The sequence below is a fragment of the Stegostoma tigrinum genome, chromosome 38, assembly GCF_030684315.1.
Source record: "Stegostoma tigrinum isolate sSteTig4 chromosome 38, sSteTig4.hap1, whole genome shotgun sequence".
NCBI classification, from domain to species: Eukaryota; Metazoa; Chordata; class Chondrichthyes; order Orectolobiformes; family Stegostomatidae; genus Stegostoma; species Stegostoma tigrinum.
In genome coordinates, this window is record NC_081391.1 from 18,689,726 (window position 1) to 18,715,928 (window position 26,203).

At 42.2% G+C, this 26,203-nt stretch overlaps 2 protein-coding genes and 1 long non-coding RNA gene across 4 annotated transcripts in view; 1 reads left to right on the plus strand and 2 right to left on the minus strand.

The window, feature by feature from the left end:
• LOC125447265 (protein phosphatase 1 regulatory subunit 12C-like) overlaps positions 1-10,069 on the minus strand; it is a 72,595-nt gene extending 62,526 nt beyond the window's left edge. For both annotated transcript variants that reach the window (XM_048521552.2, XM_059640562.1), the window contains exons 1-2: positions 9,747-10,069; positions 2,542-2,672 (exon numbers count right to left, since the gene is read on the minus strand). In XM_048521552.2, the coding sequence (XP_048377509.1) occupies positions 2,542-2,672; positions 9,747-10,046 (431 nt within the window). In that variant the 5' untranslated portion in view covers positions 10,047-10,069. The remainder of the gene's footprint in view (positions 1-2,541; positions 2,673-9,746) is intronic.
• The window catches only part of LOC125447270 (uncharacterized), a 137,702-nt gene continuing 121,293 nt past the window's right edge, over positions 9,795-26,203 (plus strand). The window contains exon 1 of the long non-coding RNA XR_009443025.1: positions 9,795-10,492. This is a non-coding gene — a long non-coding RNA (uncharacterized LOC125447270). The remainder of the gene's footprint in view (positions 10,493-26,203) is intronic.
• Positions 15,881-26,203, minus strand: part of tnnt1 (troponin T type 1 (skeletal, slow)) — a 68,866-nt gene continuing 58,543 nt past the window's right edge. Inside the window, exons 12-13 of the mRNA XM_059640565.1 lie at positions 23,392-23,432; positions 15,881-16,133 (exon numbers count right to left, since the gene is read on the minus strand). Of these exons, the coding sequence (XP_059496548.1) occupies positions 16,088-16,133; positions 23,392-23,432 (87 nt within the window). The 3' untranslated portion in view covers positions 15,881-16,087. The remainder of the gene's footprint in view (positions 16,134-23,391; positions 23,433-26,203) is intronic.

Sequence of the window (26,203 nt, forward strand, 5' to 3'; positions counted from 1 at the left end):
GTGGTGTGGGTTCAATTCCTGCACTGAGTGAGATTACCATGACTGAATCTCCTTCTCAACCTCTTCCCTCACTGGAGGCATGGCGACCCATGTCCACCACCACCAGTCATCACTCTCTCACTTTAACAAGAGAACAGCCTTGTTGTCCTTCCCAAAATCCACAAACCTGCCTGCTCTAGTCGACCCATTGTCTCAGCCTGTTCCTGCCCCACCGAACTCATCTCCACCTATCGGGACTCCATTTTCTCCCCTTTGGTCCAGGAACTCCCTACCTATGTCCGTGACACCACCCACGCCCTCCACCTCCTCCAGAACTTCCAATTCCCTGGCCCCCAACATCTCATTTTCACCATGGACGTCCAGTCCCTATACACCTGTACTCCTCATGCAGATGGCCTCAAGGCCCTCTGCTTCGTCCTGTCCCACAAGCCCGACCAGTCCCCTTCCACCAACACCCTCACCCGCCTAGCCAAACTCATCCTCGCCCTCAACAACTTCTCTTTCGATTCCTCCCACTTCCTACAGACAAAGGGGGCGGTCATGGGTACCCGCATGGGCCGAAGCTATGCCTGCCTCTTTGTAGGTTACGTTGAACAGTCCCTCTTGCGCACCTATACCGGCCCCAAACCCTACCTCTTCCTCCATTACATTGATGACTGTATTGGCACCACCTCTTGCTCCCCAGAGGAGCTCGAACAGTTCATCCACTTCACCAACACCTTCCACCCCAACCTCAAGTTCACCTGGGCCATCTCCAACACATCCCTCACCTTCCTGGACACCTCAGTCTCCATCTCAGGGAACCAGCTAGAAACTGATGCCCATTTCAAGCCCACCGACTCCCACAGCTACCTAGAATACACCTCCTCCCACCCACCCTCCTGCAGAAATTCCATCCCCATTCCCAATTCCTCTGCCTCCGCCGCATCTGCTCCCACGATGAGGCATTCCACTCCTGCACATCCCAGATGTCCAAGATCTTCAAGGACCACAACATTCCACCCGCAGTGGTCGAGAACGCCCTTGACCATGTCTCCCGCATTTCCCGCAACACATCCCTCATACCCCGCCTCCACCAGAACCGCCCCAAGAGGATCCCCCTTGTTCTCACACACCAACCCACCAACCGCCGGATACAACGCATCACCCTTCGACACTTCTGCCATCAACAATCCGACCCCACCATCCAAGACATTTTTCCATTCCCACCCTTGTCTGCCTTCCGGAGAGACCACTCTCTCCAGGACTCCCTTGTTCACACCACACTCCCCTCCAACCCCACCACACCCAGCACCTTCCCCTGCAACCGCAGCAAGTGCTACACTTGCCCCCACACCTCCTCCCCAGGCCCCCAAGATGACTTTCCATATTAAGCAGATGTTCACCTGCACATCTGCCAATGTGGTATACCATATCCATTGTACCCAGTGTGGCTTTCTCTACATTGGGGAAACCAAGCGGAGGCTTGGGGGCCGCTTTGCAGAACACCTCTGCTCAGTTCGCAATAAACAACTGCACCTCCCAGTCGCGAACCATTTTAACTCCCCCTCCCATTCTTTAGACGACATGTCCATCATGGGCCTCCTGCAGTGCCACAATGATGACACCCGAAGGTTGCAGGAACAGCAACTCATATTCTACTTGGGAACCCTGCAGCCCAATGGTATCAATGTGGACTTCCCCAGCTTCAAAATCTCCCCTTCCCCCACCGCATCCCAAAACCAGCCCAGATCGTCCCCTCCCCCCACTGCACACAACCAGCCCAGCTCATCCCTTCCACCCACTGCATCCCAAAACCAGTCCAGCCTGTCTCTGCCTCCCTAACCTGTTCTTCCTCTTACCCATCCCTTCCTCCCACCCCAAGCCGCACCTCCATTTCCTACCAACTAACCTCATCCCACCTCCTTGACCTGTCCATCTTCCCTGGACTGACCTATCCCCTCCCCACCTATCTTCTTTTCTCTCCATCTTTGGTCCGCCTCCCCCTCTCCGAAGAAGGGTCTAGGCCCGAAATGTCAGCTTTTGTGCTCCTCAGATGCTGCTTGGCCTGCTGTGTTCATCCAGCTTCACACTTTATTAGCCTTGTTGTCTGGTAGGATTATGGCAACTTTGCAGACTGGTAAAAAGGCAATCAGCACTATTTCAGACACAGCCCCATGTTTGCAGCATTGATAAACTGTGCCAACTGGCATTTTTGTACTTTGAGCAAAAATAGAAAAACCTTTCACACCTAGTATGAAACTGACACACTTAAAAAACCAGACCACAGTTGCTTCATATTCCTCACACCCACATCAATGCATCACCAAAAGGCAGCTTGAGTTTACCAATGAATCATTAGCTACCCACACAAACCTAATCAGGTGCATTGCAAGGCTTTGCCCCAAAACTCCAAAGGATCACTTGTTGTCACCAGACTGACTAGGGTCCTCAGCAGACCTGATAAATTTCACACATTCTCAATTGTTGACTTGAAGAAAAAAAGATCACTTATCACACTTGGGTAAATTTAAAATCCGAGGAAAGTTTGTTAAAACTTACTCGACAATTTCAGAATAACCACATGACGCCGCCACATGCAGTGGTGTCCATCCCTCATTATCCGGCTGGTCAACATTGGCATTATGTGCCAGCAAAAACTCCACCATTTCCAAATTTTCATCTATACATGCCTGAAAAGAACAATTAAAAAAATGTTAAGCAAGAGACTTAATTTCCCTAACATTTTCTCATGCTGGTATTAGTTCAGGCTAGGATCCAATTTCACAACCATTTAAATAAAACTAAATTGCAATACGGAAAGGCCAGCATTAGTTGTCCCCATCCCCAAATGCCCTGGAGAAGATGATGGTGAGCCACCTTGTCGAATCACTGCAGCCCTATTAGGAACTATGTTCCAGGATTTTGATCTAGTGACAGCAAAGGAGCAGGGATATCGTTTTAGGTGAAGATGGCGAGTGGCTTGGATGGAAATAGGCAGTAGCGAGGCTCACTTGCAGCTGCTGTCTTTGTCTTTCTGGGTGGTAGAGTTCATTAGTCTGGAAAATGCCTTGAATGAACTTTGGTAAGTTGTACCTGTGTGGTATGCATTGCTGCAACTGAAGTGGTCAAATGTTTAAGTTGGTGAATAGTTGGCTAATCAAGGATGTATGTGTGTCCTGGAATATAGTTTCTTGAATACTGCCAGGTCAGGATGTATCCAGGCCACTGAAGTGTTTGCCAACACAAACTTGATTGTTTAGTCAAAATGGTGGACAAGTTTTGGACTGTCAGGAAAGTAGTTAGAATCAGAATTTCCAGTCTGAGTATTTGTGAGGCTGGTCCAATTCAACTTCTGAGTAACCCCGAAGGATTTTAATCGTGAGAGAGACTCAGCTAAAGTAGCACCATTGAAAGTCAAGGAGAGATGGCTACATTCTGTCTTGTTAGAAATGGCCATTGTCTGGCACTTCATCGCTTAAGCCCAAACATTATCCAGGTCTTGCCACATATAAATCTGTGCTGCTTCCATGTTGAAGACTGTAATGAGTTTAGGAGCTGAGAGTCCATAGGGTAATCCAAACTGCATGTCAGCGAATAGTTTATTGCTCAGCAAATGCTGCTTGATAGAACCACCAAGGTCACCTTCTATGACTTTGCCAATGTGGGCACACAGGTAGGGCAACAATTGATCAGGTTGGGCATATCCTGGTCTTCTGTGTCTTGGGCAATCTGCTACATTGTGAAGTCGATGTCAAATGTTGTAACTGAATTGGAACAGCTTGGCTAAGGGTGCAGCACATTCTGCAGCACAGTCTTTAGTACTACCGCTGGAATGTTGGCAAGGCCCATAGCCACTCAAGTACCCAGGGCTGTTTCACTCCACGTGAACTGATGGACTTAATTGACAAAATATTGGCATTAGTTAGTCTCTTCCAGAGCTCCCAGCCTAAGACAGATCATCTGCCTCAACACTTCCGGCTGAAGTTGTTTGGAAGTGGTTCAGCCTTATTTTTCTCGCTGATGTTCTGGTATCCCCATTATTGAAGATTGGGATATTTGTGGAGCTCTCTCCTCTGGCGAGTTGATTAATTGTTCTACTACCACTCAATTAAGGCTTTCACAAAAGAACTAAGTTATTTTGAAAAGGAAAGAACGCAGAGTTTTGGGGAGAAGGTAGCATTAAGTGAATTGATCATTCATGGTGCAGACATGATGGTTCAACGATATCCTACTGTGCAGTAGGAAGATAGTTCAAATGAAATTACAGAATCAAAATCCCTTTGTAAGAGGCATATTTATCAGGTTACCCGAGCTTCAAATTTTCTGCAGAATGAGCCTTAACAGGTTTCATTTTCCTGAAAAAAAGGTGAAAACTCTCATTATTATTCCAACAAATCTTTCTTTTGCCTTTTCACCAATGCTTCTGTCATTACTTTTGTATAAATTTGTTTGTTCAGGTTAAAGAAACTGTCAGGACAGGTGATACTTGAACCCAGACCTTCTGGATTTTTTTTTGGTGGGGGAGGGGGGGAAAAAAAAAAAGAGGGGCACTACCACCATGCCACCCTTTCAAAATGCCTCTGCATTCTTTTTGTAACGGCAATCAATTGTTTTCAATGTGGTCTAACCAAGGTTAGAGAAGTAGTTACAGCCCCAAATCAGCAGAAATCAGGAAGCACAGCACAAATTGTACCTGGAACTAAATAGTCTGTGTGGCTTGGTATTATAATGGGTAGTGTTTGGCATCCAAGGCCAGGCGGGAAGTTGGAAGGAGTCAAACCCTAATCACAGCTGCAAAGAACAGCAAGATTACAAAAGGCAAAAACAAAACTCTTCCTCCTAATGCTTGCTGAGAACATCAAGTGCTGTCACACAGAAGAAAATAAATCATGTTTGTTTAAATTGCAAGTGACACAACCACAAATACACTCCTGCATGCCCTCGCCCGTAACAACCTCCCCTTGCAAGGCTTCCGCTGAATTGAGTGTGCAAGTCAACCTGATGTTGCAAGCAAGTGACAATAGCTGCTGCAGTATTTTCACACAAAATATGCAGAAATGTTGCAATGCTTTGTCAACAACCGGTCGACAGTTGGGACACAGTCAAGCTCAGTACTAACAACTTTCATTTAAACAGCACGTTTCACATAGTAAAATGCTTCAAAGAGCTTCATGTGTGTTATCAAGTAAACGTTGATGCTGAGTTGCATAATCTGATATTCAGGGAGAAGAACCAAAAGGTTGATCAAAGGAGTACAATTTAAGTGGCTAAGAAATGTTATGAATGAGGTGTAAGCACCTAAAGAGCATTTTTTATTTAAACATGATGACAAAACTAGTCAATCGTGGGTATTGAGGGGGATTTGGTTGTCCGAATGGAGCAATCACACTAAAACAAATTAATATGCAGGTACAGCAAATTTGCTTGTTAATTTTTAAAATCACACAGAGGCCAGAGTAGCAGAGTAAAGCAATGTTACTGGAATTATACAGGCCTTTGACGTGATCACATTTGGAAGACCACATGCAGTTTTGGCATCCTGACTGAAGGATAGAAACTTGAGAAATGAACCAGTTCTGACAAGTTTGATACATCTCTGGAACTGGTGGGATGTCAACTTTTGGCCCAGATGTGACACAGTGATGGTGTCACTCTAGACCCTTTCTAATGAAGGTCAAAAAGTGGGGGTACAATTAAGTTTCACCAGGTTGATTCCTTTGGATAGAGGCTTCCAGATTTTTAAAAAAGGTTGAGAAGAACAGGCCAATAAACTTAGAAGTTGAAAGGAATGAGTGGTGATCAGGAAGGTAATTGCTGAGAAGATATTTTTCCCCATCTGAGGGAAGTCTAGAACTAGGAAGACAATCTTAAGCAGGAGCAGACAAATCAGCTCCCAAGTCTGCTGCACCATTTATAGAGTCACAAACCATACAGCATGGAAACAGGCCCTTCCATATAACCAACCCATACCAACCATAATCCAGACTAGTCCCACCTGCCTGTGATTGGCTCCTATCCCTGCAAACATTTCTTATTCACGTACTTATCAAACTGTCTTTTAAAACTTTGTAAATGTATCCACATCCACCACTTCCTCTGGAAGTACATTCCGCACCCGAACCAATGTAAAAAAAATTGCCCATGTCTTCTTTAAATCATTCTCCTCTCATAAATATGTCCACTAGTGATAAAATCTCCAACTTGAGGGAAAAGATACTTACCATTCACCTTATCTATACCCCTCATGATTTTATAAACCTCTACAAAGTCATCCCTCAACCTCCTCTGCTCCAGTGAGAATATGTTGCAGCCTATTCAGCCTCTTGTAATAACTCAAACTCTCCATTCCCAGCAACATCCTAGTAAATCTTTTCTGAACTCTCCACTTAACAATTTCCTTCGTATAACAGGGCGGCCAGATCAATACGCCAGAAGAGGCCTCACCAACATCTTGTACAACCTCAACATAAACTTCTTAACTCCGACATTCAAAGGTCTGAGCAACGAAGGCAAGCACACTAAACACCTTTTTGACCACCCTGTCTACACATGACATGGACTTGAAATAATTAATGTACTTGTCCTCTAGATCTCTGATCTACAACACTGGCCAAGGTTCTACTTTTCAATGCATAAGACTTACCCAAAATGCAGTACCTCATATTTACCAAAATTAAATTTCATCTGCCACTCCTCAGTCCACGGACCCAAAATCTATTTGTAACCTTAGACAATCTTCTTCACTGTCCACTATACCACCAATCCTGGTGTCAATTGCAATCGTACTAACTAGATTTTGCATATTCTCATTTAAATCATTTATATAAATGGAAAACAGAAATAAATCCAGCACCGATTCCTGTGGAACACCGCTGGTAACAAGCTTCCAGTCCAAAAAAAATGACCCTCTGTAATTATTGGTCTGTGTCCTGCCTTTAAGCCAGTTTTATATCCAATTGGCAAGCTCACAGTGAATCTCATGATCTACCTTTACTAATGAGTGTACCATAGAGAACTTTGTCAAAAGGCTTTACTAAAGTTCAAGTAAACAATGTCTACCACTCAATCTTCTTGGTTACTTCCTCGTTAATACGATCATAGCTGATCTCATCGCAGCCTCAACTCCATTTTCCTGCCCACTCCAAATAACCGCATAACCTACTAATAAAAATCTACCATCTCTTTAAAATTTATTAAACATCCCAGGTCCACGATAATTCCTACGTGCACTGTTCTCTGTGGCAGTAAGTTCCACAGGTTCCTGACCCCTTCAGAGAAGTAATTCTTAAATCTCTATTTTAAAGATTGGCTACATTTTAGCCTAAATTTATTACTGTAGATACTAGATTGCCCCAAAAGGGAAAAAAACATCTGCTCCACGTCTAAAATTATTGTCTCAAAGTAAAAAGGTCAACCATTTGTAACTGAAATGTCTCCATTCAAGAAGGCTGTGAATCTTTGAAATTCTCCTTCCTGGAGAGCTACAGATGGAAAGATTAAGATCAAGGTTCCACAAGAGATAGGAGGCGAGCAGGAAGGGGCCATGGAGGAATTTAAAAACTAATTTTGAAATTAAATTGACATTGTAGCTGATCTGAAAGTCATTTTTGCTTCCTGACCTACATTGGGGAGTGCAGGGTGTTACGTTTGAATGGGATGGTGCAAGAGAGAAAACAGAACACAGAAACCCCGCCTCATCGACACCTTTTTGATGTACAGTCAGGGAAATCTTGAAGCAGATTTTCAGAGAAGATTGCTACTTGAACGTAGGAGTTGAAACAGATTGCAGAGTTGAAAGCTGAGAAGAATCATAGCCAAATACAAAAGATGGGGAGGGGGTGGATTGTCAGTACATTGGATCAAGCAAACAAAATGTATTTGCATTAGTCTTAATTCATCTGATTAAGACAGATGCAGTTGGTTCAGGGGAGAAGCAACGAGCAGTAAGGACAAGATGAAATTTACTGAAAGTAAGCAGATCGATCAACATTAAATGAAGGACAGACAGGACTTGCATTACTCTAGAACCTTATCTTCAGTGTTGCAAACCAATTTATTACTTTTGATGTGGAATTGCTGGTGTGTAATAACTTGCATTTATATTGAATGTTAAGCCAGCAAAAATGTTCCACACTACCAGAGGAGCATCATCAGTAAAGCTGATACCAAGCATAGGAAGTGGTTATTTGGGCAAGTGACCAAAAATCTGGTCAAAGAGGGAAATTTTAAGCTGGAGGGAAAACACAGTGGTTTAAAGAAGGAAATTTCAAAAACATTAGCATTTAGATAGCTAAGGGAATGGCCGATTGTAATGGAGTAAAGTCAGTGCAGGGTTACTCAAGAGACCAAAATTCAGAACACAGCTCTGGAAATATCGCAGGGCTGAAGTTGGTTCACAGAGATATGGAAAGGCAACACCAGGAATGGAATTAAACACGCAGTTGAATATTTTGATGCAGGAGAGGATAGGAAGTCTGAAGCTTCAAAAGGATCATAACTGTTACATCACAATGGAGGTCATTCAATCCATCACGTCGGCCCAGCTCTACAAGTGAGCAATTCACTCACAGTCATCCCCCCACCTTCTTGTACTCTTACATATTCTTTTACAGATAATAATTTAATTCCCACTTCAAGTGAAACTGAATCCACCACACTCAGCATTCCACATCTTAAATCACTCACTGTATTAAAAACACATTCACATCTTTGTTGTTTCTGTTGCCAGTGACCTCAAATCTGTGCCTCTACATTCTCGATTCTTCTACCAATAGCAATACTTCTCTTTATCTAGACTATACAGATCCTTCATTATAATTTAAGATTTTTAATCAAGTCTTCTTAATCTTCCATCTTTCAAGACAAATAACTACAACACATCCAATTTATGCATCACTGAAGCATTTGGAGTGAAGACTTATACCCACACCCATTCGACTCACATTGCAGGACCAAGTTTAGCAGAGATTTTTTTTTAAAATGTCTTCACAGATGCTGACTACTCTGTAGTATAAATATCCCAAATGAACAAGTTGCTTAATTCACCTTTTCACAAACCATTACAAGTAATCAATGAAATATTAAAAAAACTGTAGGAACATATATTCAATTTTTTTAAAGTAGAGAAATAGAATAAAATACAAATCACCAAAAGGGGACTCATTCAGCTCTTAAATATTTCCTAATTGACCTGGTTTGAGGTTTTATTGCCTATCTCTATCTCCGATGGGATTTAAACCCAGGCTTCCTAGCTCAGAAGTAGCGACACCGGCCAGATTACGACCGATCAAGCCGGGACGAACATGTATCATCATCGACAATAATTAATTTCAATTCTGAAAATGTCAACCCACCCCACCCGAGACATTTGATTATTTTACTCTCAGAATTAATATTCTACCGTTGTGATGACTATTTAAAACACCTATTCCTGTCTTCTAAGTTTCAATTTATAACTCAGGGCTATGTTTCGCTTTGATATTCTGGAGAAAGCAGCAACACTTATAACATTTTTAAAGTTGGGAACATGCACGTAAATATTTCAACAAGTTCCCTGGATGCGGAAACCCGAGTGCACGGCGGGAGATGTAGTCCTGATCATAACCAGAACATCGTTTCTAAGTGGAGCAAGTCCGAAACGGAACTCTTCCCCAGAGTCCACCGCGATAAACGCACGCTATCACACATGCGCTCCCCGAATCTACCGGCACTATCAAGCATGCGCACCGCGGCTGCCGTCGCCACGCAGGCGCAGTTTTTCCGACCTGGTGCAGGGCGCTGATTCCGTCCGTGTTGGCGCAGTTCACGTCGGCGCCACCCCTCAGCATTTCCTCGGCGTCTTTCGCGTCCCCGCTGGCGCAGGCCGCTAGGAACTCCGCAGCCGCTTCGAACCTCACCCGCCTTGGGCTCGAACCACTGACTGCCCCGGCACCCGCCAGCCACCGCGGCTCGCCCGGTTCTAAATCGGTGCAAGAACCCCGCCAGCGTTTCAGCTGCAGTTTGCGCTTCTCCTTAGCGGCGATGGCAGCTGCAGCGGCAGCACCGCTTCCCGCCCGCTCCGACATCTTGAACTGCAGCCGCCCTCTTTCTGCTGCCTGGACTCTGCGTCCTGACGCCAATCCGGCGTCTGACGTAAAGTCTACCATCCTCTGGGAAACGTAGTTCAATTGCGGACGACGCGAAGGATTGTGGCAGCTGTAGTCGTAGCGCACGCGTAGAGCTATCAGGCTGAATGACAGGGTCACCAGGAATGTTGGAGTTGTAGTTTGTGCTCAATTTTTTTCATTCATCAATGGGATCCGCTTTTTTTTAGTTTTCGTCATTTGTTGAATTTAAAATAGATTTATTCTTTACCAATAACAGTACAGCCTAACATGAGGTTGTTTATTTTTGCTTTATTAACGGGATCAGGGCATCGATCACGACTAGGCAGCATTTATTGCCCATCCCCAATTGCCCAGAAGATTCAACCACATTGCTGTGGGTCTGGAGTCACATATAGCCAGACCAGGTAAGGATTGGCGGTTCCCTTCTCTAAAAGGCATTAGTGAACCAGATGGACTTTTCCCGACAGTCAGCAATGGTCATCATTAGGCTCTGAATTCTAGATATTTATTGAATTCAAATTCTATCATGTGCCATTGTGGAATTCGAACCCAGGATCCCAAAACATTAGCTGGGTCTCTGGATTAACAGTCAAGTCGTAATACCACAAGGCTATTGCCTCCCCTCATGTACATAATTGGAATTATTGTACAATTTTGCACCGGCTCCTGTATTGAGTGGCAAACATCGTGTGACATTTTTACCACAGTGGCCTTCCCTCCTTCATGTAATCAGGAAGACTCGCAAAACTCTGCAAGAAGACCTCAGGGCCCTGGGTAGTGTTCTAGAACAGAAAGACCTAGTCGTTCAGATACAAAATTCTTTGAATTATGTATATTATGTGTTTTAGGTAGACATGATGGTTCAGCACACTTGCCTTCATTGCTCAGACCTCTGAATATAGGAATTGGGATATCATATTGAGGTTGTACAAGACATTGGTGAGGTCTTTTCTGGAGTATTGTGTGCAATTCAGGTCACCCTATTAAAGGAAGGATATTATTGAACTGGAGAGGGTTGAGAAAAGATTTGTCAGGCTGTTTCTGGGACTGGAGAGTTTGACTTATAAGGAGGGGCTGGACAGGCTGGGACTTTTTTCACTGGAGTGAAGGAGGTTATGGGGCGAACTTGTAGAGATTTATAAAATCATGAGGGGCATAGATAGATTGACTTGATTACCAAAGTAATTTTCTTTAAGGTGGGGAATTTCAAAATTAGGGAACTTAATATTGAGTTGAGAGGAGAAAGATTTAATAAGGACATGAGGGGCGATCTTTTTACGGGGTAGATTGTGTATGGAAAGAACTGCCAGAGGAAGTGGTGGGTGCAGATACAGTTATAATGTTCAAAAGACATTTGGATAAGTACATGAATAGAAAGGGTTTGGAGGGACAGGGACCAAATGCAGGCAAATGGGACTAGTTTAGCTTGAGACATGGTTAACATGGACTAGTTGGAACGAAGGGTCTGTTTCCATGCTATATGATTCTAACCCTCAGCACCAAAGGTCACAATAACAGAACACTGATGTATAACAAAGAACTATGGTTGCTGGAAATCTGTTTGTGTGATTATATACCTTTTTAAAACAACTAATTAAAAGAATAGAGATTTAACATGTATCGTCTATCCCTAACTTCCCTTGAAAACATGGACCTGTGGCAGTCTGAGTGGTGTGTCTGCACCTGGTGGGGATAGAGTTTCAGGATTATGAAGGAACACTGAAATTGTTCCAAGCCACAATGTTGTGAAAATAAAAGTGGTCCTTGCTGCTGATTCCCATCTGGTTGCTGTCCTCAGACAGCAACCAGATGGGAATCAGCAGCAAGGACCACTTTTATTTTCACAACATTGTGGCTTGGAACAATTTCAGTGTTCCTTCATAATCCTGAAACTCTATCCCCACCAGGTGCAGACACACCACTCAGACTGCCACAGGTCCATGTTTTCAAGGGAAGTTAGGGATAGACGATACATGTTAAATCTCTATTCTTTTAATTAGTTGTTTTAAAAAGGTATATAATCACACAAACAGATTTCCAGCAACCATAGTTCTTTGTTATACATCAGTGTTCTGTTATTGTGACCTTTGGTGCTGAGGGTTAGAATCATATAGCATGGAAACAGACCCTTCGTTCCAACTAGTCCATGTTAACCATGTCTCAAGCTAAACTAGTCCCATTTGCCTGCATTTGGTCCCTGTCCCTCCAAACCCTTTCTATTCATGTACTTATCCAAATGTCTTTTGAACATTATAACTGTATCTGCACCCACCATCCGACTTGCTGGTAGAAGTTACAGGTTTTAATGTCAACAAGCAGGAAAAGCTGATGACTTACAATTAAGGAACGGTGTAAAACTTCAAAAGAGTACCAAATAAAGGCCACAGCTTTAAGACAGTACGTTAAATTTCAAGTACTGATAGGCCTCAAAACCTACTGGTTTCATTTCTGAATTTCTTTATTCAATTGGATATTGAGAGTATAATAGGTCATTAATACAAATTAAAGAGTCAAAACAGAAATGGTGTGCACCTGATGAACTGAATGGCCTCTTGTGATATGCTTTTTTCATAAAATATAGAGGTACTGCTATAATAATTCAGTTTTGCAGCCTGTGTTGTAGAGATGATCTTTTGCATCATATTATGCTCCACGCTTTGTTTGTTACAAATCGTAATGTAATCTTTTTAAAACCAACATATCTAACACTTGAAAATGGGGACTGAATTACAGCCAAATTCCTATTGTCAATTTTTCAATGTTGTTCTATCAAAACTGAACACATAAATGCATGTCAACAGTAGCCTCTAATACTGTACTTTCTAACAGGTCAATGGGCAGAGCTGTGGAGGGAGTTTGTCCTACTCAGTTGCTGCCCCATTTATAAGAAACCAATTCAACAGTGCCTCAGTACACATATAATCAGTATGTTGATAAATGATCAATATTAGTCTGATATTTCAAGTGTGATACACAATTTTCTGTAAAAGAAAGAGAAAAAGAAACAAAGCATGTTTCCAAAAACACTATTTATGTAGTTTCTTATTTGATCTTTGAATACAATAACCTAGGGTTTATCTAACATTCTCTCAGCTGACCTAAATATGAACTCTGTGGCCTTAAGGAGATGCACAAGTGCTCTGTATTAAAGAGTACTATTTTGTTACATAATGTTCTATGGCTTTTTACAGCAGCATCTTTATTTTATTGTGAGTATTAGATTGGATTGCACACAGGAAAATGTAGGAACCAGTGCACGTCTCTGCAACAACGCAACCCTTTGTTTTAGCTGCAAAATAAATTTTATTTTGTGAAAAGGAAAAGTAATTGTTTAATTCTTTTCCCTGCATGTCATAAAAACAACATAGCCAGAGGCATGCAGTCATTTGGAAATCAACAAAGAATATTCTCAGCAATTAACTGTTAATTGACTTTAACATTGCTAAAAGGAGAGGCAAAACCAAAGCTTTTTGCTTTGTAGTTATCAGGATGAGGGTGCAAGAAGCCAGACTCGAAAAAGAATCACCAATTGCTACAACATGAGAGCAGGCCTCTGATGGGTTAGGCCATTGTTGGTGTGAAGATGCAGCAGGAACAGTTAACTTGTCAATCTCAGTTCTCATATCAAACAGCTAGACACTGATTGTTGGGCAATGCAGTAGAGATTGTCAGTCTCCATGAACAATTTTCGAATGAAAAATACGCAATGTATGAACAAGATAATATAGTATGGAGCTGAAGGAACACAGCAGGCCAGGCAGTATCAGAGGAGCAGGAAAGCTGATGTTTCAGGTCTGGACACTTCTGAATTTCTGTGTAATTCTGTGCACAATCTGGATTATTTGCCAAGTGTTGTTCAAAAGCAGAATAAAGACTGTTCAAAAGACTGCAGAAATCTACAGAACAGAGGAATTTGGAAGTCCTTGACCAAAAATCACAAAAGGCTGGTAAAGAAGTTCAGCGATTAATAGGGAAGGCAAATGGAATATTGGCCTATTTTTCAAAGAGAATTGCATTTTAAAGTAGGATAGTTTGCTACAACTGTGCAAGGCACCAGTCAGGTCACATCTGGAATAATGTGAACATTTTTGGACCACTTATCTAGGGAAAAATATACTGGCATTGAAAGCAATCCAGAGAACGTTCACTAGGCTGATGAGAGATAGTAGGAACTGCAGATGCTGGAGAATCTGAGATAACAAGGTATAGAGCTGCATGAGCACAGCAGGACAAGCAGCACCAAAGGAGCAGGAAAGCTGATATTTAGGGCCTAGACCCTTCTTCAGAAATCAGAAATTTCTTAAGAAGGGTGTAGGCCCGAAACATCAGCTTTCCTGCTCCTCTAATGCTGCCTGGCCTGCTGTGTTCACCCAGCTCCACACCTTGTTATCACTAGGCTGATACCAGGTATGGAAAAACAGTCTTATGCGGAAAATTTGAGTAGGTTGGATATGTACTGATTGAAATTTGGAACGATGAGAGTCAACCTTATTGAAACACACAAAATCAGGTTTTTGGACAAAGTAGATGTGGTAAGATTGTTTCCCCTTGTGAGAGAATCTAAAACCAGACACAATAATCTCAGAATAAGGGGTCTCACATTTAAGGCAAAAACAAGGAGGAATTTCTTCCTCCAGATAGTAGGAAATTTGTGGAATTCTTTACTGCAGAGGCCTCATTTAGAATACATTTGGCTAGATACGTGATTATGAACTTTTTAGAGGCATATGGGCCAGGGCGAAATGAAGGTAAATGGGAATAGTTTACTTTGGGAAACTTAGTCTGAATAGATAAATTAGACGGAATGGTCTTTTTCCATTATGTATGACTCAATGACTATGGAGGCTTGGCTGAGATAGATAGATTTTTAATCAGTAAGGGAATTAGGGTTACAGGGAAAGGGCAGAAAAGTGGAGTTAAGGATTATCAGAGTTGTCATGATCTCATTGAATGGCCTATTTCTGCTCCTGTATCTATGGTCTTGCATGGTGTTCTGTGGTATGTAAGTACGGGCTGGTTGACCACCAATCAGCATGTTACTTGCTGTGAACGGTCAACCGCTGTGGTCTGCCAGCAATTGAAATGTATAGTCTCAGTCACAGGAGCAGTGAAACTCATGAAATGTATGCTTAAATTCTCAAACCTTCATTTACAGGGAATGTTGGTAATGCAGCTTAAGGGACAGCACCAGGTTAAGTACAAATGTACAGTGCATGGACATCATTTTTGTTGAGAGTGTGGTACGTGGAGTGATTGAGGTGAGTGGCATGTATGCCTTTAAGGGGACAATCAGTAAAGTATATAGAGGAGAAAGGTATAGAATTGTAAAGTCTTACAGGCAAAATAAGGCCAATCTGCCTGTCATAGTTATGCCGGCTCTTTGCAGGAGTTTTAGTGCCATTCTCCAGCTTTCTCTCCATAACCCTGAAAATTAGCTCTCCCAGTGTGCAAATCCAATTGCCTTTTGGATATTCTTATAGATTTCACTTAATTCGTTATGGCTTATAACAACTCTCCTTGTGAAACTAATTCCCAATTCCTCTCTGGCTTGTTTGCCAATTTCTTCAGATCTGTGACATCTGAATATTGACACACTTGCCAGAGGAAATAGACTGCTTCCACACACACCCTCCTAGGCAGTGCATTACTGACACTTGATCAAAGAAGTGGGAGACAGATTGAGGAGGCAAGTCGAGTGCTCAGAGCTTAGTGTCACTGGTAATGTCACTGTCGGTCATTCACTGTAACAAAACAAAATGGCCAAAAAGGTACACTTCCAAACTCTGCAGATGTTGTCTTGTTATTTGTTTTATTTATTATTGAAGGTGAGGGAAAGGTTCAGGAAATTCCATTTCATCAAATGCAAGAAACACACATTTTGGCCATGTATCTATGGAAAAAAAGCACAGGAGCTATGTCAGGAAGTGTGTCTTTGTGTTTGGAATCATGCCGTCTGACGGAAGCAGATCTCTGAACGCACGTCCAATGTACTTTGTTGTTTATTTCCAGCGGCCTCCAACCTTCCCTTTTCCCGCTGCTTTTTTGCTGTGAGAGAAAGGGACATAGAAGTTAATGCTGTGAAATTGCAAAGGGCAGACTACCATTTAAGTGTCCAGAACAAATCAAGTCACGAGGGACTGTGCCATTTGTGAAACTTGGCTCTGGGTTAGTGTATTGACGTTGCAGTTGCAAATTGGCAGTTCATTAGAAAGGAGGTAGGGATTCGGGGGCAACACAAGGACAAATAGCATTGGTACATTTGACGGTGTGGGAGATCTGGGGTCTTGTACCCATGATCCACTGCCAAGCTGCACAGCTATTATCAGAAAGGGAGATCGGTTTCCCCAGAACTCTCTTAACTGAGTGCTCCCCAAAATCTTTCGCAGTGCAACCTCATTTTGAGATTAAAAACCTTTGTGACCCTCCCAGCCTTGTGAACGAGTGGGAAGGAAGGGAAAACTATTACAGGCAAGGGATAAGGAGCTTTGGCCATCACGATCTCAGAGCTTGTGACCCCAAAATGTTAGCTCGTGAGCACATTTGTGGTCTCAAACACTGCTCCAACACGTTCACTTATAACTCCAGGAAGTTGGTTGTGTTCTCTGCTAGCAGTTACCCGGGGATCTCAGTTCTGAAACCGTTCAAAACAAAGTGATGAGCCCGTCAGTTTTGACCTGTGTTGCAATGGCATGTTCAGCCAGCTCTTCTCACACCCATGAAGCCTAGGAAGAGTGTGTGAACAGAGCAATCGCAAAGATGACAGGGAACAACAAGATACATAACCCACTCCCAAGGCACAGTCATGGCTGATAGGGAGGTGAAGCGTCTGAGACCTCACCATATAAGCCTCATAATTAGCCAGGGGTCATCATCAACATACCAGCAACACCAGATCTCCTTGTAGGAGCAGCCACTGAAGTACAAGAATGAAAGGGATGCTAGATTAATAGATGAGGAAGAAGGGAATAGTTTGATGTATTGACAGGATTAGACAAAGTAGACTGCAGGAATTCATGTCAGACATAAGCATTGATAAGAACCTCTTACACGAACAAGTGTAGGCCACTTAGCCAGTTGAGCCTATTCTGTCATTCATTAAGATCATGGCTGATCGGATTTTAACCTTGACTCTATATTCCTGTATACCTCCGATAATCTTGCATCCTTTTGGTAATCTAGAACCTATCTACTTCTGCCTTAAAAATACTTAAAGATTGTGCATCCATGGCTTTTTGAGGAAGGGAATTCTCAAAGACTCAAACAATCTGAGAGAAAAAAAAGTTTCCTCATGTCTGTCATTAGTGGGTGACCCCTTATTTTTAAACTATGTCTGCGTTTGGACGAATGAGCTGCTTCCGTGCTGTATATTCTGTGATGTCTGCCTTCATGCTATCAGCATGCTCAGCTCCAGAATTTATCTCTCTCTGATATGATTGCAGTGAAGTTGCCTAACTGAATCGACCTAAAAATAACAATATGTTTACTTCTCCTTATTCACTTATTCCAACTGTGAAAAGCCCTAGTGTGGATGGCAGCTGAAAACTGTATCAGGCCAAACTGTGAAACCTCCAACAGACGAATAGCCGTCCTGCCATTCACTGTCTTCCATACTGAATCTTGGTAGCTCTCAAAACTAGCCCACCATATTGAATCTTGGTAGCTCTCACGACTAGAGCCTTGAGATGAGGCTTTGGAGAAAGAATCTTTCGTGTTTTTGTAGTCACAGACTGCAGCAGTTCACAAAGGCAGCTCACTTTCTCAAGAGCATCTAGGGACAGAGATAAATGCTGCCCCAGCCAGTAACAGCCATATCCCATGAATGAATAAAATTAATAAGTACGGTGAGTGTGTACAAAATAACACAAAAGGTAGCAAGAGTGATGCAATATAATATTATGTAGGATCATTCCTCAAGGGAGTGAGATCCCAATTGATGCATCATCCCCAAAGAAAACATGAAGGAAACTCGTTGGCCTATCTTGTCTGTTTCAGCTCTTCGAAAGAGCTGTCTAACTAGCTCCAATTCCTATAGCCCTGAAAATATTTCATTTCAAGCACTTCTCCAATTCCCCTTTGAATCCGACTACCTTTTTTCACCAGTCAGAAATTGAGGAGCAAGCAGAAGAGAGACTTAATATTGAGTTCAACACCTTTAGATTGTGAACTTACTCCCATTCCTTCTTTGTCTTTTAGATTTACTTGCTCCATTCTCTGTCACCATGTCCTTTCTCTCCTCCCCCCCCCCCCCTCCCACCTTAGTGGGACTAACTGTTCTTTCCAATCTGGCAGTTAGACACACCATTGTTCCACTGTTCTTGCATTTTGATCACTTAATGTGAACTATTAGCATAGTTTCTCCCCCAGCATTCCACGCCGCTTCCCCACGCCCCGCCCCCCACTATTGCATAAAGACTAGCCCCTCCACACTTCACGTCAGCTGTGATGAAGAGCCATCTAGACTTGAAACATTAGCTGCTGTAATTTACATTTTTGTTTTCCTTAGAATTCCTACAGTGTGGAAACAGGCCATTTAGCCCAACATCAGGATCAGTCAGATAGATGGTTGACTGTAGGGAGAGGTAAGAAGGTTGTTCAAAACCCTGCAGTGGCTATTCTTCTTTCAAATAGATATTCAGTTTTTGGAACAGCTCAAGGGGACAGTCTCTCTGAGGAAAATGGAAGGGCCAGTCAGTTATTGGACACCTGTAAGGATTCTTATGTTAAGCTGTGTTTGACAAGATTTAATAGAATTATTGTTATAGGGAGCTCTTCTATCAGGACTATTCTGTGGCAGTGAGCATAAATATAGGATGGTTTGTTGCCTTCCTGGTGCTAGGATTAAAGACATTTCTGAATGATCCAAGCGCGTTGTTAAAGATGAGACTGAGAAGCCGGAAATTATTGTACACATTGGTAGGAATGACATTTTTCGGAAAAAGATCAAAGCAGTACCGAGTAAATTTAGGAGGTTAGGTAGAAGATTAAAAAATAAAACCTTGAAAGTAGTAATTTCTGGTTTACTCGCAAAGCCAAACTCAAAAGAGGGAAGGAACAAAAGGTGAAAGGAAATAAATCAATGGCTGAAGTGTATTATTCAGGCATTCAGGTTTTTGAACGATTGGAATGTGTTTTGGGGTAGAAAAGACTTGTTCAGAAAGGATGGGTCTAATCTAAACTGGAAAACAGCCAGTATCTTAGCAGGGAGATTTGCTCATTCTGTTAAGGGAGACTTTATACGGATAGAGAAGGCAAGTGTAGGAATTCTAAATTGCAGTGTAAATGGAAGGATTGATGGGATAGTTCCTGAATGTGAGGAGAGCATGTCAATTAGGAAAGAAAGACAAGAGACAGTCAGAGTATGTAGTAACTCTGAAGAACTAAATTGCATTTATTTCAATGCATGGAATCTTACAGGTAAGACTGATTAACTCAGGGCATGTTTAAGTATATGGGATTGGGACTTCATAGCTACTACAGAAACTTGGCTGAGAAATGATCAAGGCTGGCAGCTTAATGTTCCCAGTTTTGGATGATATGGCAAGGATAAAAGGGAGGCAAGAAAGGAGGGGCTGGGGTGTGGTGTTTTTGATTAAAGAATACATTATTCTTGTAACAATGGAAGATATTTCTGAAAAGTCATCCAGTGAAAATATATGGGTAGAAATTACAAATAAGAAAGGAAAGATCAGTTTGATGGGATTGTAGTACAGTCCCCCCAGCAGTAAGAAAGAAATTGAGAAACAAATGTGTAGGAAGATCTCAGATATATGTAAGCATAATAAGGTTATAATAATGAGGGATTTTAATTTTCCAAACATTAACTGGGACTACCATAGTACCAAAGGTTTGGATGGTCAAGAATTTGTCACATGTGCTCAAGAAAATTTTCTTTATCAATGTGTGGATGCACCTACTGGAAAGCAGGTCAGGTGACTAAAGTAAAAGTGGGGGAACACTTTGGGTCGGGAGTTCATAATTCTATATTAGTTTCAAAATGGTTATGGAAAAGGATGAGCCTTCCATAAAAGTAAAAGATTTTAATTGGAGTCAGGCAAATTTTAATAGTATGTAAATAAGAACTTCCAAAAGTTGATTGGAGTAAACTGTTTGCAGGTATAATGATGACTGACAAATGAGAGGCATTCAGGAGTGTGATGACAAGAGTTTGGCGGCATTTTGTTCCTGTTAGAGCGAAGGGTAAGGCTGATAAGATTAAGGAACAATGGTTGAATAAAGATATTGAGGTTCTATTCAAGAATAAAGGAGAATCATTTTGTAGATATAGACAACTTGGTTCAATTGAAACTCTTAATCAATATAAAGAGTGTAGGGGCATTCTTAAGAGAGAAATCAGGAAGGCAAAGAGGGGATATGACATAGCATTGGCAAATAAGTTTAAGAATAATCCAAAAAGATTCTAAAAGTATATTAAAAGCAAGAGAGGTTGGGCCTCTTAAAGATCAAGGAGGTCATCTTTGTGTTAAACCCCAGGAGACGAGAGACGTACTAAACAAATACTTCTCATCAGTTTTTACTGTGGAGAAAGAAATGGAATCTAGACAATGCAGAGAAATAAACTTTGTTTTAAAAACAGTTAAAATTACAGAAGAGGAAGTTCGGGAGGTTTTAAAGAATACAAAGGTAGATAAATTTCCAGGTCTGATCTAATTTATCCCAGAACATTGTGGGAAGTAAGGGAGAAAATTACAAGACCCCTTATGTGGGGTACCTGATGACTAGAGGGTGGCTAATATTGTGCGGTTTTTTTTGCTTTACTCATTCACGGGATGAGGGTGTCACTGACTAGGTAGCATTTATTGCCAGTCCCTAATTGCCTCGAGGGTAGTTCAGCGTAAACCACATTGCTGTGGGTTTGGAGTCATATGTAGGCCTGACCAGGTAAGGATGACGGTTTCCTTCCCTAAAGGACATTAGTGACCCAGATGGGATTTCCCTGATAATCAACAATGAGTTCACGGTCATCATTAGATTTTTTATTCCAGATATTTCATTGCCGTGGCAGGATTCAAACCCAGGTCTCCAGAACTTTATCTGGGTGTCTGGATCAACAGTCCAGCAATAATACCACTAGGCCATTGCCTTCCCTTATCTAAAGGGAAAGCTTTTTAAGAAAGGCTGGAAGGAGAAATTGGGGAACTATAGACTTGTGAGTTTGACTTTGGTTGTGAGTAAATTGTTGGAAGTTATTATAAAAGATAGAATTTATGAACGCTTAGGCAAGAATTGATTAGGGATAGTCAGCATGGTTTTGTGCAAAGAAAATCGCATCTCAAACTTGTGAGATTTGGAGGAAGTTACCAAAAAGGATGATGGTAGAGCAGTAGACATTGTTTGTAAACAATGGTAGGAGTTATATAATAGTAATTCATGTATATTAATACAATTAGTAATATTAATACAATTAGTAATATTAATACAAATAATAGTAGGGCCTTGGGTAGTGTTGCAGAACAAAAGGGCCTAGATGTGCAGGGACATAATTCTTTAAAATTGTGTCACATATGGACAGGATGGTTAAAAAGGCTTCATTGCTTAGTCCTTTGAGTATAGGAGTTATGTTCAGGTTGTACAGGAAAATGCTGAGGCTTCTTCTGGAATTCTGCATCCAGTTCTGGTCACCCAGTTATAGGAACGATATTATCAAGCTAGAGAAGGTTCAGAAGAGATTTACCAGCATGTTGCCGAGTATGGAAGGTTTGAGTTATATGGTTAGGCTGGGACTTTTTTCACTTGAGCGTAGGAGTTTGAGTGGTGACCTTGTAGAGGCTTATGAAATCATGAGGGGTATAGATAAGTGAATGGCAAGTATATTTTCCCTTGGATTGGGGATTTCATCACTAGGGGATATATTTTTAAGCTGAGAGGAGAAAGATTTAAAAAAGACACAAGAAGCAAATTTTTTACACAGAGGGTGGTTCGTGTGTGGATTGAAGTTCCCGAGGAACTGGTGGATGTGGGTAAAATTACAACGTTTAAAAGACATTTGCATGGATATATGAATAGGAAATGTTTGGAGGGAAATGGGTCAGGAGTAGGCAGGTGGGAACAGTTTAGTTTGGGATTATGTTCGTCATGGACTGAAGGGTCTGTTTCCGTGCTGGCTGACTCTGAGTCCACACCAACCCTCCAAATAGCATCCCACCCAGAGCCACCCTCCTACCCTATCCCTGTAACCCTGCATTTCCCATGGCTAATGCACCTAGCCAACACATCCCTAAACACTGAGAAATTTAGCATGGCCAATCCATCTAACTTGCACATCTTTGGATTTTCAGTTCACCTAAGAGAATGTTATGTAACTGTTGATTTGTTTCTCAACCTTTGAGCAGTTGACATAGAAAGATGATTTTAATCACTTGAAGATCTATCTGTAGCTGATGCTCCATCTGCTCATTCATCTTTTGGCCTGACTTTGTGCTGCTGTTGCCCTGGCAACATAATAGATATCCCATTCTGGTGCTGCGGAGGATTTAACACTGGGGTATGAAAGCAGCAAAGCTGCCTAGCTTTGTGACTCATTTCGTAAACGGAGCACTGTAGGGCGTTCCCTCAGACTCCAAAGGCCCAGTGTCTGTGTTGCACAAAGTGACCATTCCTAGTACAACAGAAGTGGCTGTAAAATTTAAGCCTTGGTGATTTGAGATGGCGGTGGCAGAGAGACAAGAGAGCCAGAGAAAAGGAAGTACTTAAATGTGGTTCCCAATTCAGCAAGGGCAAAGATAAGGCATCATTAAACAATGATGCCTTCCATGCTCAGTGTCATGTGTTAGATCACAATAACAAGCACTACTTTGTGGATGTCTGGCATCTATAGATGCTGTCATTGCTTTCAGGAAAGCAGAAGAAGTATGCAACATTCTACAGAACTGTATCCTCATTCTCGCAAATCTGTCTTTGTGAAAGTACCTTGTTGGATTTTGGAGTGCATATCATGAAATCTCATCACATTGCAACTAAAGTCACCATTGTCCCTGAGGATACATAGGTCTGTTCCCTCATAAGAGAGTGATGACTGGTGGTGAGTTTAACACCGGGGTCACTGCACTTTGGATGAGGAATGAGACTGAGAAAGTGGGATCTTTGTGGTAACGTCAGTGAGAGTAGGAAACTAACAGTCACCCTGCAATACAAACCAGCTGTTCAGCCAACTGATCTAACCAACCTCCCACCACCACACCCCCAACCACTGCTCCATGAATAGACCAACAGTGCACATTGAAGAGGGGTGGGTGACAGAGAGACAGATATCTTAGTGATAATACTGTGTTTCTGATATACTCACAATTTCTGATGTTCATTGATACGGTTGTGCAAGAGATTAATCTAGGAAGAATACACACAATTTATTATTATCACCATCAGGAAAGAAGGAAGACAAATTAAATTGACACTGTACCTCCATATTCATTGACCATTTATAAAGTCAAACTGCGCTGATTGCTGCCTGTCAGTGCTGCATTGTGCAAGGAATAAACCCTCTGCAGGGTATTTGGGCCAACTAAAGTGATTTTGTAGATACTTCATTGGGTTCCCAGTCGAATTAAACTATGCTCAGCCCAGGACATCACTGGGATCATGTTAGCTGTGTTATCAAGGGAAACTGGAAGAGACGTGAGTTGTTCTGTTTTGAAAGGGAGTGTCTATACAGTGATGGGAACAAGGTAAACTAGATGCTTAATAATATGGGTACAGTAAATAAGAGAATTACTTGATAATGCATTGCTTGAATAGGACAAAGAAGGAAAACAGTTTCAAACTTGTAAAAGGTACATTGATACTTTACCAGGAAGTCCTAAAGTGATTATTAGATCTACTTAAAATTCCAGAGAGTTAAGTAACACTGAAAACCCATGGATTATATTTAACATAATCAATTCTTGGAATGTGGGTGTTCCTGCCCTTTCCTAGTTGTCCTTGAGGAGATGGTGGTGAGCTGCCTTCTTGAACCACCATAGTCTGTATGGTGCAGATGCGCCCTTAGTGCTGTTAGCGAGGGAGTTCCAGGATTTTGATCCAGTTGTGGTGGTGTTCCCATGTGTCTGCTGGCCTTTCTCTACTAGGTGGGGAAGGATGAGAATTCAGGAGGTGCTGTTGAAGGACACTCAAGGACATCGCTGCATCCCATGTTGTAGATAGTGTAGATATTTTTACCCAACCTGTTAGGCACATTATAACATGCCTTGACAGCAGGTAGGACAAGAATCCATGACTTGCTAGCTCAAAGGTAGGGACACTACCACTGCACCATAAGAATCCTCTGTAGATAGCATGCACTGCAGCCACAATAAAAACTAATTGAACGTGACAACAAGGAGTGAACTGTAGGAACACAGCAAGCCAGGCAGCATCAGAGGATCAGAAAAGTTGATGTTTCGGGTTGGGATCCTTCTTCAGAAATGAGAATGGAGAAGGGAGCTGGGGAATAAATAGAGAGAGGAGGGATGGGCCTCAGGAACGGTAGGTGGGATGGCGATAGATGGATGCAGGTAGAGAGTAGTTGGGTTTGGTCCATGAGATGGGTAGGGCAGATAGGTGAGAGAGAAGATGGACAGGTTGTGTCAGGTCAAGGAGGTGTGATGAGAAGAAGGGGTGGATGTTGGGGAGATATTAAAACTGGTGAATTCCATGTTAAAGCCATTGGGCTGTAGGCTCCCAAGTAGGATATGAGGTATGGCCCCTCAAGTTCACATGTGATGTCATTGTGACACTGGAAGAGCCCAATGGCTGTAACAAAAAAATTCACCAGTTTTAAAATCCCATTGCCTCATCCCGTGTCCAACCGTCCCTCTCATCTCACCTCCTTGACCTGGCACAACCAGTCCATCTTCTCTCTCACCTATCCACCCCATCTATCTCACTGACCAATCCCCACCACCCTACCTGCATCCACCTATCACCATTCCACCTACCTTTTCCAGCCCCACCCCTCCTCTCTCTATTGATTTACCAGCTCCTTCCTCCCTCCCCATTTCTGAAGAAGGGTTCCGACCCAAAATGACAACTTTCCTGCTCCTCTGATGCTGCCTGGCTTACTGTATTCTTCCAGCTCCACACTATTATCTCTGACTGCAGCAACTACAGTTCTTGCTATCCTCAAGGGATGAACTGCAATGGGCCTCCCTCAATCATAATTATCTTCTGGAGCAACATCTGCAGTGCCCCAGGATATGGAGGAAAATTAGATACAGAACCTGGATGAGAATGGGATAAAATTACCTGTTAACTGCAACACATGGTCATTTGGATGTGAGTTTACAAAGAACAGGCAGAGAGAGGAGGAGGAGGATGAAATCGCAAAGGGCTAAAGAAAAAGAAAGTATTAACAAGTAACTGAGCTGTGCAAAACCATCTTCTACATTCTCTCTATCGCCGATAGTGACCACACAGTGGCCTTCTTAAGGATTTGTTTTGTGTCTCTCTTTAATTTGAAAAGGGAAAAAAGAGTGACAATGGTGGTTAAGTCAGGTTGCTGTAGCCTGAGCAATTATTGACCACTGTAGGCCAGCAATCTTTCAATGTTGGTCTCAAAAAATCCAGAAAAGGTTGTTTTCTGAAGAAGCTTGATCCTGGGTTGGCAGGGGAGATTGTTAGCCTGATAGGGTAACAAATGACTCGTTTGACACAAGCAAAATTCTACAGATGCTGTAAAACAACCTCAGAGAACATTGGAGAAACTGAGCAGATCTATAGAGAGAGAGAAACAGAGTTAACATTTCAACCCCAGTATGACCCTTCTTCAGAATCACCTGTTTGCGTTGCATTAAACACTAGAATTGTATTTTTTGGGAGATGCATAATTGATTTTGTATTTTTCTGGGTTTCAGTGAATGTAGTCATCTCCTTTGTGGCAGATTGTTTCATTTTGGCATTGTTCATCCTCTGTTTTAATGAAATCTTTCTGCAATAACTCCACAGAAGCTGGTACTCCATCACCAAGTCACCCTTTATTTGTACATGGAAAGACCTTGACACTGATCCAGCTCCCTTAGATCCAGGTATTAACAAAACCTGAAACACACCTGCTTAAATCCGTCAGTCAGGGCTCCCTGATTGGACCAGGTTAATAGCCCCAAAAAAGGAACTCATATTCTATG